At 38.2% G+C, this 13,655-nt stretch overlaps 2 protein-coding genes across 2 annotated transcripts in view; one reads left to right on the top strand and one right to left on the bottom strand.

The window, feature by feature from the left end:
• Window positions 1–3,833: 3,833 nt before the first annotated feature.
• Window positions 3,834–4,628, top strand: LOC132554928 (magnetosome-associated protein MamJ-like). Its single transcript, XM_060219257.1, has one exon. It carries the CDS (start codon window positions 3,834–3,836, stop codon window positions 4,626–4,628), a length of 795 nt encoding a protein of 264 aa, XP_060075240.1.
• A 5,807-nt stretch (window positions 4,629–10,435) lies between these two features.
• The window catches only part of LOC132554927 (extracellular matrix organizing protein FRAS1-like), an 88,156-nt gene continuing 84,936 nt past the window's right edge, over window positions 10,436–13,655 (bottom strand). Inside the window, exons 63-66 of the mRNA XM_060219256.1 lie at window positions 13,135–13,295; window positions 11,814–11,906; window positions 11,286–11,545; window positions 10,436–10,999 (exon numbers count right to left, since the gene is read on the bottom strand). Of these exons, the coding sequence (XP_060075239.1) occupies window positions 10,436–10,999; window positions 11,286–11,545; window positions 11,814–11,906; window positions 13,135–13,295 (1,078 nt within the window). The remainder of the gene's footprint in view (window positions 11,000–11,285; window positions 11,546–11,813; window positions 11,907–13,134; window positions 13,296–13,655) is intronic.

Below are 13,655 nucleotides of genomic sequence, written 5' to 3'. Positions count from 1 at the left end.
CAATGCCAATTCCAGCCAGGAGAACTCCTTTTCTACATCAATTCTTTGATAATTGCTAAATAAAAAAAAAATGTAATATGACATCCTTGTTAGTACATTATTAGCATCTGAAGCTGATGTTTTTTCAGCATTTTAGAATTAGAAATGAGAGAAAAAATACACTTTCATATGTTGGGGTGAAGGGGGTGATATTTCATCCTTGAGGTCACAAAATGTGATAAAGATCCTCAGCAAAGCCTCAAGTTTTACAAATTTTTGTGACCTCTCAGGTGGAATATCCCTATCCTACACCCTGACATATGAAAGAATCCTATGAGCTCACTTGGTCCAAATGACTGGTGAGCTTATGCCTTTGGCATGGCGTCTGTCTGTCGTCCATCAACTTTGTAATAAAAAATGCTATTAGTCAGGAGCTACTGAACAGATTTGGACCAAATTTAGTCAGAAGCATCCTTGGGGGAAGGGAAATCAACATTGTAAAAATATAGGTTCTTGTCTTCAAGCAGCCTGAGGGTAGGAACCCAAACTGGGAAATTTTGCACATTTATAAAATTCCGACTCCTCCTGTAGGAATGAATGTATATTGCCCAAAAGTCTGAAGCACTGAAGCATTCTTGGATGGAGGGAATCAATTTTATATAAACCGTGAGTTTCAGCCCCATGGGGCAGGTGGTATGGGGCCAAGTTTTTTAAATAAAGCAAACTATTTTTAACAAATTCTCACTCTTCCTGTATTGATTGGATTTTGCCTAAATTTGGTTTAAAGTATTCTTGGGTGAAAGGGAATCAATTTTATATAATTAGTTGGTCCCCCCACTCTGGGGTAGGGTCCTTTTGGTAAAATATAGCAGTTTCTTTTTTCCCTCAAATCTGACTTCTCCTGTAGGAATGATTTGATGTCCCATTCTAAAACACAGTTTGGTAAAGTGGAATCAATTAAATAAAAAGGGTGGGTCTTGGCCCCTTGGGAGGGTTGGAACATGAGAAGGCACATTAGGGGAAATAGAGCAAAATCCCACATCTTCTGTAAGAATGATTGGAAAATAGAGCAATTTTGTCAAATCCGATTTCTGGAATCAATTTAGTGTAAAGGATGGGTTGTGACCCAAAGGGGCGAGAGGGGCAGTGCTTTTGAGGAGAAAAAGAACAAATTCTTTAAAATTCTTCTTCAGTCAGAATGCCTTAATTTGTTCCAATTTGGTCTGAAGCATCCTTTGGTGATAGGTATTTGTATAATAGATGGGTCTTGGGGCCCCCTGGGATGGAAGCGGCAGGACTCATTAGGGGAAATGGGGCAAATTCTTTTAAATCTTTTTATTTCTGTAGAAATTCTCTCCTAATTTGGTCTGAAGCATACTTGGGTAAAGGGGAATCAGTTTTGTATCAATGGTGGGCCTTGGCCCTCAAGGGCAGGACTGAATAGTGGGAACAGAGGGATTTCTCTGAAATCTTTCTTCTATGGCAATGCCTTGATTCTGCCCCGATTTGGTCTGAAGAATACCTATTTCATTCAAACTTGTCACTATACTGACAGAGTAAATAAAGTAGAGTAACTCTGGGAGATAAGAATGACCTAGCTGAAAGGAATCTAATATTATGTATCAACAAGGAGTCTGGCATCAGAGGTGTGGGGCCCAATAGGGGTAATAGAAGTTCTTAAAAATCCTTCTTTGTACAAGATTATTGTCCAGGTTACATCTGGAGCAATTTTTATGAATAGTAAATCTGGCTCCTGTTTGAACACAAAGCTGAGACCCAATAGGGAAATGATTTCATTTGTCATATTGAAATTCTCTGTTATATTACTATGTAGCTGAATCAGTCAGGTGAGTGTTGCTGGTCCCTTGGGCCTTGTTTCCAGACATCTACCAATATATATCATTCTCATTGCTCCTCCGGAGTGGATACAGAGACAGGACCTCAACAAATGAGTATAGCATACTCATTCAGTAATCCTAAATAAGATACAAATTGATGTATTGTAAAATTCACACCCTTAGATTTTAAAGCAAATGAGCTCAAAAGGAAATGTATGGACTTGAAAACTGTTACAAATAAAATACAAAAACTTTGTAAGGTTTGATATTTAAGAATTTTATTGTTGTTGACCAGCAAATAAATTGTGTGGCCACATTGTACACAACAGAAAGGCACTATGGACCACTTCTTTGGTATATTTAACCACTCCCCGTTTCTTGTTTTCTCATTTTGAAATTTTGTAAATACACTAGAGTGATTTGAACACCAAAATAACTAATAATTTTGATCATCAAATTCTGTTGCCCATTCTAATGAGTAAGAGGAGGTATAAATAATTCTCTATTCTTTACAACAGTGTGATCATATGGCTTAACTTACAAAATAATTCCAACATAAGTGTATATAACTATCTGTTCCTGGTAAACTGACAGCTGATCACAGTTCATATACACAATTATTGCAACATATATAGTATAACTATGATTTAAACATTACATATGTTTATTTAAAGACTACAACCAAGATAAATCTGAAAAATCAACTTACAGTTCCTGTAAATATATAATCACAATGAGTGTTTATTAATCAGGTAAGCAGTACCCACTACATCTATTATAAACTTTCGCATGTGTTGTATCAGAGTAATCTCCCTTACATTGAAAATCTAGCAAGAATCTATTTAATCAATTATTTTAATAAAGTAGGGTATTTCTGTAAGGCTAGTAAGGCAGAGGTCTCGGGTTTGAATCCTAACAGAGGCATTGACATAAATAATGAACTGTTACATTTCCTTGCCAAAGTTTCTTGTATCTGTTCTCAAATAATGTACACATTTTATAATCTGTAGACCTTCAATAAACTGGCTGAATGTTGAATATTATTAATTATTTACCTGTTTTTGGGTGAACAAGAGGATTTTTAAACCCAAGGTCATATTTCCCTGTGGCCAGAAACTGTAGCTAAGGTTACTGGATTACGAAATTAACCTTTGAGATGCCCCACAGGAGTTTGGACTGTTATGTTCACCTTGCATGAGTGAATTCTGCCTGTTTCAGTGTAACTCACTGGATGTGTAGAACTATGAGAGGTGTTATCAGCATGTAGAAAATTTATATGAACTATTCTCAGTACTAAACAGGTAACAAAGGAATACAAACAATAATCACTAGAAATTTGTTTTGGGGAAAAAAAGGTTGTGACACCTTCAGGAAAATGAAATAAATACACGTACAGTACTACAAAAATGGGAGGCTAATGAACCCTCAAAACGATTGGTATGTCTGGAATGTTATATATACATGTAAATCGTTTGTCCCAGATGTAGTACAACAGAAATCATACTCCATTATCTACGGATTTCATTAAAAGAATACTCAAACGGCAAACATGTCAACAGTATTTCAAAGATAGATTTCAAAATAGAAGTTCTACAGCAGACTTAGTCCAAAAAGTCATAGACATCAGTATGCCAGTCCAGAACCCAGGAAATATCATCCCCACAAGTCATTGATGTCAGTATACCAGTCCAGAACCCAGAAAAATCAATATTATCCCCACAAGTCATAGATGTCAGTATGCCAGTCAAGACCCAGAAAAATCAATATCATCCCCACAAGTCATAGACGTCAGTATACCAGTCCAGAACCCAGAAAAATCAATATTATCCCCACAAGTCATAGATGTCAGTATGCCAGTCCAGAACCCAGAAAAATCAATATTATCCCCACAAGTCATAGACGTCAGTATGCCAGTCCAGAACCCAGGAAATATCATCCCCACAAGTCATAGACGTCAGTATACCAGTCCAGAACACAGAAAAATCAATATTATCCCCACAAGTCACAGACGTCAGTATGCCAGTCCAGAACCCAGGAAAATCAATATTATCCCCACAAGTCATAGACATCAGTATACCATTCCAGAACCCAGAAAAATCAATATTATCCCCACAAGTCATAGACATCAGTATACCATTCCAGAACCCAGAAAAATCAATATTATCCCCACAAGTCATAGATGTCAGTATGCCAGTCCAGAACCCAGAAAAATCAATATTATCCCCACAAGTCATAGATGTCAGTATGCCAGTCCAGAACCCAGAAAAATCAATATTATCCCCACAAGTCATAGACGTCAGTATGCCAGTCAAGACCCAGAAAATATCCCAACAAGTCATAGACGTCAGTATACCAGTCCAGAACCCAGGAAAATCAATATTATCCCCACAAGTCATAGACGTCAGTATGCCAGTCCAGAACCCAGGAAAATCAATATTATCCCCACAAGTCATAGACGTCAGTATGCCAGTCCAGAACCCAGAAAAATCAATATTATCCCCACAAGTCATAGACGTCAGTATGCCAGTCCAGAACCCAGAAAAATCAATATTATCCCCACAAGTCATAGACGTCAGTATGCCAGTCCAGAACCCAGAAAAATCAATATTATCCCCACAAGTCATAGACGTCAGTATGCCAGTCCAGAACCCAGGAAAATCAATATTATCCCCACAAGTCATAGACGTCAGTATGCCAGTCCAGAACCCAGGAAAATCAATATTATCCCCACAAGTTATCCCCACAAGTCATAGACGTCAGTATGCCAGTCCAGAACCCAGAAAAATCAATATTATCCCCACAAGTCATTGATGTCAGTATGCCAGTCCAGAACCTAGAAAAATCAATATTATCCCCACAAGTCATAGACGTCAGTATGCCAGTCCAGAACCCAGGAAAATCAATATTATCCCCACAAGTCATAGACGTCAGTATGCCAGTCCAGAACTCAGGAAAATCAATATTATCCCCACAAGTCATAGACGTCAGTATGCCAGTCCAGAACTCAGGAAAATCAATATTATCCCCACAAGTCATAGACGTCAGTATGCCAGTCCAGAACTCAGGAAAATCAATATTATCCCCACAAGTCATAGACGTCAGTATGCCAGTCCAGAACCCAGGAAAATCAATATTATCCCCACAAGTCATAGACGTCAGTATGCCAGTCCAGAACCCAGGAAAATCAATATTATCCCCACAAGTCATAGACGTCAGTATGCCAGTCCAGAACTCAGGAAAATCAATATTATCCCCACAAGTCATAGACGTCAGTATGCCAGTCCAGAACCCCACAAGTCATAGACCAGGAAAATCAATATTATCCCCACAAGTCATAGACGTCAGTATGCCAGTCCAGAACTCAGGAAAATCAATATTATCCCCACAAGTCATAGACGTCAGTATGCCAGTCCAGAACCCAGGAAAATCAATATTATCCCCACAAGTCATAGACGTCAGACGTCAGTATACCAGTCCAGAACTCAGGAAAATCAATATTATCCCCACAAGTCATAGACGTCAGTATGCCAGTCCAGAACCCAGGAAATATTATCCCCACAAGTCATAGACGTCAGTATGCCAGTCCAGAACCCAGGAAATATTATCCCCACAAGTCATAGACGTCAGTATGCCAGTCCAGAACCCAGGAAAATCAATATTATCCCCACAAGTCATAGACGTCAGTATGCCAGTCCAGAACTCAGGAAAATCAATATTATCCCCACAAGTCATAGACGTCAGTATGCCAGTCCAGAACCCAGGAAAATCAATATTATCCCCACAAGTCATAGACGTCAGTATGCCAGTCCAGAACCCAGGAAAATCAATATTATCCCCACAAGTCATAGACGTCAGTATGCCAGTCCAGAACTCAGGAAAATCAATATTATCCCCACAAGTCATAGACGTCAGTATGCCAGTCCAGAACCCAGGAAAATCAATATTATCCCCACAAGTCATAGATGTCAGTATGCCAGTCCAGAACCCAGAAAAATCAATATTATCCCCACAAGTCATAGACGTCAGTATGCCAGTCCAGAACCCAGAAAAATCAATATTATCCCCACAAGTCATAGACGTCAGTATGCCAGTCCAGAACCCAGAAAAATCAATATTATCCCCACAAGTCATAGACGTCAGTATGCCAGTCCAGAACCCATTACTGGCAAGACCATAAGTACACTCTGCCACAAAAGTTAAGAAATACAAACAAATACATTCAACAATCTGGTTTTTCTTTAAAATCTAACAGTGACCTTGACCTCACAACTAAGGATATAAAAACAATATCCCCAAAATAAAGCAATTCAAAGCAAGTCAGTTTTGTAGAGAAGCATTGTATGAGGTTTGAGTTTAATTGGTCAAAGCAAACCTGAGTTATCATAGGGAAGAAGATTGTTTAATTTATAGTAACAATGACCTTGACTTTTGACAATGGAAAGCAATCCCATGCAAGCACTTTTAGTAAGGAAGCACTGTATGAAGTTGTAGCTTTATCAGCCCAAGGACACTCAAGTTATAGCACGGAAATAAAAGTATTGACAGACATACAGACAGAAAGACAGACCCGCCCAAGGAAACTCAAGTTATCGCACGGAAACAAAAGTATTGACAGACATACAGACAGAAAGACAGACCCACCCCAGGACACTCAAGTTATAGCACAGAAACAAAAGTGTTGACGGACATACAGACAGAAACACAGACCCGCCCAAGGACACTCAAGTTATAGCACAGAAACAAAAGTGTTGACGGACATACAGACAGAAACACAGACCCGCCCAAGGACACTCAAGTTATAGCTCAGAAACAAAAGTGTTGACAGACATACAGACAGAAAGACAGACACCGTGATTACTATACAAGACATTGAGTTCCTTGACAACATCTGGTTTAAGCATACCAGTCCAAAACCCGGAAAAACTTATCCACACTAGTCATTGACATCTAGTTCCATAAGAATTACACCAGTCCAGAACCCCCCAAAAAGATAATTCCTACACGTCATTGTCTTCAGCTTTAAGTATATCAAAGGTACATTAACATCAAATCACTTTCATACTTGTACAAAAGATCTGTGTGAACAATTAACAACCACATGCTGCTGTCTTTATAACTAAAAGTACTGACACATCATATTGTACATCTGTAGTCAGAGGACACACAAGTAGTGGAGATTTTCAAAATAATGTACACATAGAATTAGAAATATCTGAAAAACTGAAGTTAATATATTAAAGAATAAAATAGGAAAACCTTGAAAGTAGTAATTTTTTGTGGCAGTAAAATGTATCTATAAAACAATGTTAGTTATCTGTACAGGTGAGTATTGGGTAACCTGTTACTGTACTGTATATCTGTACAGGTGAGTATTGGGTAACCTGTTACTGTCCTGTATATCTGTACAGGTGAGTATTGGGAAACCTGTTACTGTACTGTGTGTCTGTACAGGTGAGTATTGGGTAATCTGTTACTGTACTGTATATCTGTACAGGTGAGTATTGGGAAACCTGTTACTGTCCTGTATGTCTGTACAGGTGAGTATTGGGTAACCTGTTACTGTACTGTATATCTGTACAGGTGGGTATTGGGGAACCTGTTACTGTCCTGAATATCTGTACAGGTGATTATGGAGTAACCAGTTCCCATACCTGATATCTGTAGAGTTTCTTGTTTTTAGGTTTGGTATGTTTTGTTTGGTATATAATTGGTCCCATTTGTTTGTGTGATGTGACCTGCCCAGGCCTTTGGCAACAGCCTTGAGGTTAGAACACAAATATTACATCAACTGTTTTGTTTTCTGGACAAAGATATATATATATATATATATATGTAAATAATATATAAATGATAAGCCAACACTGATTTCTTTCACAATGCAGTATACAATTTGATAAATATGATTTTATTAAAACCATCAGTTTCATTCATAAATAAATTTGGTTTTTACGAGTTCACCTGACTTCTAAATTTATGATGAGTATTTTTGTATCAAAGTTTGGTTTTGTTAGAGGAGAATTTCTGTGAATTACATTGTACTTAATATCATGCTGTTTATTGTCACGTTTACACTGTGGTATATAGACAGAAGGGATGGAGAATTGTGTTGACAAATTTTAGCCTGACTAACCAAGTAAACCTTCATACACATTTTCAAAACAGAATTTTAAAAGTAGAACTTTTTGATTCTTATTATCAGGATTATAAGGTTTTTTGTAATTGTTGTTTTTTATTTTTTTTTTAATGAAGATTTAGCAGTTTTCTCATGATTAAATTATAGGGAAAATATAATTCAGTTGTGGACAAAAAGACATTTGAGTGTTTCAAATAAGTTTTTTGAGGAAGTTTAACAATAAAAATGAGAGATTGTGCAGATTCTGGAATTGTATTTCTAAATTTGATTTCTGCTTATAGTGTTAGAGACACATAAAACCTATCACAAGAAGCCCTATAATTCCCTGTGTATACAGACTATTTTTATACATCACAAGTCCCTGTGTATATCAGACACTGTAATGTCCGTATCACAAGCCCCTGTGTATATCAGACACTGTAATGTCCATATCACAAGCCCCTGTGTATATCAGACACTGTAATGTCCATATCACAAGTACATGTGTATATCAGACACTGTGATAACTGTATCACAAGCCCCTGTGTTTATGGACATCACTGTCCATATCACAAGTACATGTGTATATCAGACACTGTGATAACTGTATCACAAGCCCCTGTGTTTATGGACATCACTGTCCATATCACAAGTCCCTGTGTGTATCAGACACTGTGCTAACTGTATCACAACCCCCTGTGTTAATGGACATCACTGTCCATATCACAAGTCCCTGTGTATATACAGACACTGTGCTAACTGTATCACAAGCCCCTGTGTTTAAGGACATCACTGTCCATATCACAAGTCCCTATGTATATACAGACACTGTGCTAACTGTATCACAAGTCACTGTGTTTATGGACATCACTGTCCATATCACAAGTCCCTGTGTATATACAGACACTTTGTTAACTGTATCACAAGTCCCTGTGTTTATGGACATCACTGTCCATATCACAAGCCCCTGTGTTTATGGACATCATTGTCCATATCACAAGTCCCTATGTATATACAGACACTGTGCTAACTGTATCACAAGTCACTGTGTTTATGGACATCACTGTCCATATCACAAGTCCCTGTGTATATACAGACACTTTGTTAACTGTATCACAAGTCCCTGTGTTTATGGACATCACTGTCCATATCACAAGCCCCTGTGTTTATGGACATCATTGTCCATATCACAAGTCCCTGTGTATATACACAGACACTGTGCTAACTGTATCACAAGCCCCTGTGTTTATGGACATCACTGTCCATATCACAAGTCCCTGTGTGTATCAGGCACTGTGCTAACTGTATCATATCACAGGCCCCTGTGTTTATGGACATCACTGTCCATATCACAAGTCCCTGTGTGTATATACAGACACTGTGCTAACTGTATCACAAGCCCCTGTGTTTATGGACATCATTGTCCATATCACAAGCCCCTGTGTTTATGGACATCACTGTCCATATCACAAGTCCCTGTGTATATCAGACACTGTGATAACTGTATCACAAGCCCCTGTGTTTATGGACATCACTGTCCATATCACAAGTCCCTGTGTGTATCAGGCACTATATTAACATATATTGCACCTACATTAAATAATACCCCTGAGATTACAAATTTATAAAACTTGAGTCAATAGAAAAGTGAGTTAATTTACAATTTCATATGTACAGATATAAGATCAAAGTTTAGCCTACAGCTGTAAACTGACCCTATATACACAAAATAATGTATTTACTGACTGTGAGGTATTCCATGGTATCCTTATACACCATTCACTAATACATCTCTGTTACAGACAGACACACATGTATGGCACATATCAATCATCAAAGAATTGCACTTCACCCTTGGCTGTACAATACTGTTTGTGAAAACATTTTAACAGGGTTGGCTTTTACATTAGTTTAGGACAAGCAATCAATTTTGGTAAAAAATATATTGGAAATATTCAATTATTGAATAAGATTATGATAATGGAAAACTTCAGAACTCTTGTCTGTTAAATATTTGACATATCAGGTAAATATTAACTGATATTGACCAATCAAATGTGATGTTACAAATTGACATTGATTTTTTTATGTTATGAAGGGATAATAGAAAGAAAATGGCTTATGAAAATACTTGTTTCAAAAAGAATTACATTATTTATAAATAACATTGTAGAAGGAAATATGAATTTATCGTCAAACAGCGAGCAACCTTACAGCCATTTCTCTTCAGGTTTGGTATATAGTCACACCATGATTTGGTGGAGTTTCATTAATCGTCCCTTACCATTAAATATGTATCTGGTAGATATAGATAATGGCGATTATTACAGTTTATCGCGATGACAGTTCTGAAGATCATTTTAATTCCTGAATAGAGAGATGTTTTTATACTGAATGTTAAATTGATAAATACATATCCATATATCCCTAATAGAGATTGATATACTAGTCACCCAACACCCCCATGTATCACAATAGACTGACATACAGTAATGGAGAGAAGACGTCAAACTTCTGTCCCTGATAAGCTGTGAGTATTTTTTCCCTGAGATTTTATATTTGTGTCTTTAATTTTCACATTGAAAGTCCTATCTTTTTCTGCCTGATGAACAGAAGTGTTTTTAATCTCCATCACATTCACATTGATTTTGGACTGTGACAGTCTGTTCTGTCGATTTTGATGTGAAGATCGTAGCGAATTCTGTTGTGCGATTTCTATATTACTCCTCCTTCTAACTGCTGAACTCTCTTCTTTGTTTTTCCTGCGACGTTTACGTAGAAAACACAGGCAGCATACCACTACCACTGTTATGACTAGAACTACCACTACCACTGGTAATATCCATGGTAAATCTGTCGGGGAATCCCTCTCGGACTGAGAGCTGTCCACTTTTAACTTTATTGGTATTATATTTGTTCCATTACGAGGTTTATCTGGAGGCTCCTCTATCTCTGGTGACGTGTCCCGTTTGTAACGGTATGATCGCTTATTTCTGTATTCTGGTATAGAACTGTCGTCCCTAGTGATGATGTAGACCACTTGTAAATACCACTGGTTGCCAGCAGTTACCTGTAAAATTTGAATGTGACAACATTCAGTTACATGTATGTTAGCCATATTGCCTTAAAAATGACAGGGAATATTAACAATAACATGATTGTGATGTCATAAACACCCAGAGAAAATTTCTGATAAATTACTGGTAACAAAAATTTGAAAAAATAAAGGGCATTAACTCTTCAAAATTTTGAATTAAATTTCCTCTCGGGAAAATACACATGCATATCATCATAAAGTCTACCACATTTTTTTATTTTATGATATCATCTACAGTGACACTACCATAGTGACCTACTTTATAGAGGGGGTCTGTACTCATGCTGAAGCCGTCTATTCCAGGGAAGTCCTCCAAACAAGTAAGGTCTGGTGTATCTCCACAGAAATGAGCATTAAAAGGTACATTGTGAAAGTGTCGCTGTATAACATCAGGGTTGCCTCGATCAAGTATTAAGAATCTATGGCGTAAGTTTTTACTTGGCTGTATACATCCAAACTGTGGTCCATCACCATAGATATCACCTTTCGGGTCGTAGGTCGGCACGAAACCATTACTTCCTGTGTTTAAAAGAATAGAGAGATTCTGTCTTTGTAATATGTCTTTCTTAGAGTTGGCAGTAAAACAAACCCACAGAATAACATATGAATTAGGTCATAGGATATTGTGTTTTTAATTTCTTCACTAAATAACCTGTGTTAATATTATCTAACTTCTTCCCATAGCAAAATCAATTCTCAGGTCCATGTTGTTTTTTGATGAAATTCATAAAATAATTACAGGGAAGACATGTATGAAAAAGTCAAGTAATTGTTAGGCAGGACTTACCAGTACAAAGGTAAACCTTCTGTACAGAGAGTCGGTAGGCACCTCGCAGATCCTGGTCCGGGTCCCACATGACACGTCCGAACAGCTCATCACCTAAGTTGTGTACAATGTCTTGTATAGTGGGACTGATTGTATACAAATTCAAACTACATCAAACTAGCATACAGTACCATGTCTGTTAATGGGAGTACTAGGTACTAGGTTAGTGGGAGGTACATTATAACACCAGCCTACAGTATCCTGTCTGTAACACCTGATGATAGGGTACTAGGTTAGTGGGAGGTACATTATAACACCAGTCTACAGTACCACGTCTGTAACACCTGATGATAGGGTACTAGGTTAGTGGGAGGTACATTATAACACCAGCCTACAGTACCACATCTGTAACACCTGATGATAGGGTACTAGGTTAGTGGGAGGTACATTATAACACCAGCCTACAGTACCGTCTGTAACACCTGATGATAGGGTACTAGGTTAGTGGGAGGTACATTATAACACGAGCCTACAGTATCCTGTCTGTAACACCTGATGATAGGGTACTAGGTTAGTGGGAGGTACATTATAACACGAGCCTACAGTACCACGTCTGTAACACCTGATGATAGGGTACTAGGTTAGTGGGAGGTACATTATAACACCAGCCTACAGTACCACATCTGTAACACCTGATGATAGGGTACTAGGTTAGTGGGAGGTACATTATAACACCAGCCTACAGTACCGTCTGTAACACCTGATGATAGGGTACTAGGTTAGTGGGAGGTACATTATAACACGAGCCTACAGTATCCTGTCTGTAACACCTGATGATAGGGTACTAGGTTAGTGGGAGGTACATTATAACACGAGCCTACAGTACCACGTCTTAACACCTGATGATAGGGTACTAGGTTAGTGGGAGGTACATTATAACACCAGTCTACAGTACCACGTCTGTAACACCTGATGATAGGGTACTAGGTTAGTGGGAGGTACATTATAACACGAGCCTACAGTACCACGTCTGTAACACCTGATGATAGGGTACTAGGTTAGTGGGAGGTACATTATAACACCAGCCTACAGTACCACGTCTGTAACACCTGATGATAGGGTACTAGGTTAGTGGGAGGTACATTATAACACCAGTCTACAGTACCACGTCTGTAACACCTGATGATAGGGTACTAGGTTAGTGGGAGGTACATTATAACACCAGCCTACAGTACCACATCTGTAACACCTGATGATAGGGTACTAGGTTAGTGGGAGGTACATTATAAAACCAGCCTACAGTACCTCATATTTTATGTTTAAGGAAAGCAATCAGATTTACCTATCGTGAATGTTGTATCATCAAAGTCCATCTCGTCTTGAGTCTGGTCTGGATTTAGTAGGAAGGTTTGCCTGTTACTGGTGAGTTGGAACCTTGTGTTGAGGGTATACACTAGAGGCACTGGCCTGTTAGACTGCTGGAAAGCTATTGGTACTTCAAACCTGTATACAAAACAGACACAAGGCTTATTTTCCTATTCTAGCTTAGATCTTTTCTTTACAGAAAATATGAGCACATCTAATACAAAATACAGTTGTACATGAAAATTGGGTAAAATACAAAGAAATAAAGATTCTGCATGTATCTATCAATTAATTCTGTTCAGTCTATGATGCTGGCTGATGACCAGTACATGGTAAAGGTTCCTGGCCTCCAGTAAACACCTAGATGTGGTGGTGAGGGTGAGGACTTACCTCTGTGGCTGATGACCAGTACATGGTAAAGGTTCCTGGCCTCCAGTAAACACCTAGACGTGGTGGTGAGGGTGAGGACTTACCTCTGTGGCTGATGACCAGTATATG

The sequence above is a fragment of the Ylistrum balloti genome, unplaced genomic scaffold (assembly GCF_031769215.1).
Source record: "Ylistrum balloti isolate Yb309-2 unplaced genomic scaffold, AGI_CSIRO_Ybal_v1 Utg370450, whole genome shotgun sequence".
NCBI classification, from domain to species: domain Eukaryota; kingdom Metazoa; phylum Mollusca; class Bivalvia; order Pectinida; family Pectinidae; genus Ylistrum; species Ylistrum balloti.
This window is presented reverse-complemented; position numbering and strand designations above follow the sequence as displayed.

Excerpts from the sequence above, each read along its gene's own strand:
- LOC132554928 (XM_060219257.1), top strand. The coding sequence starts at position 3,834 with ATGCCAGTCCAGAACCCAGGAAAATCAATATTATCCCCACAAGTCATA.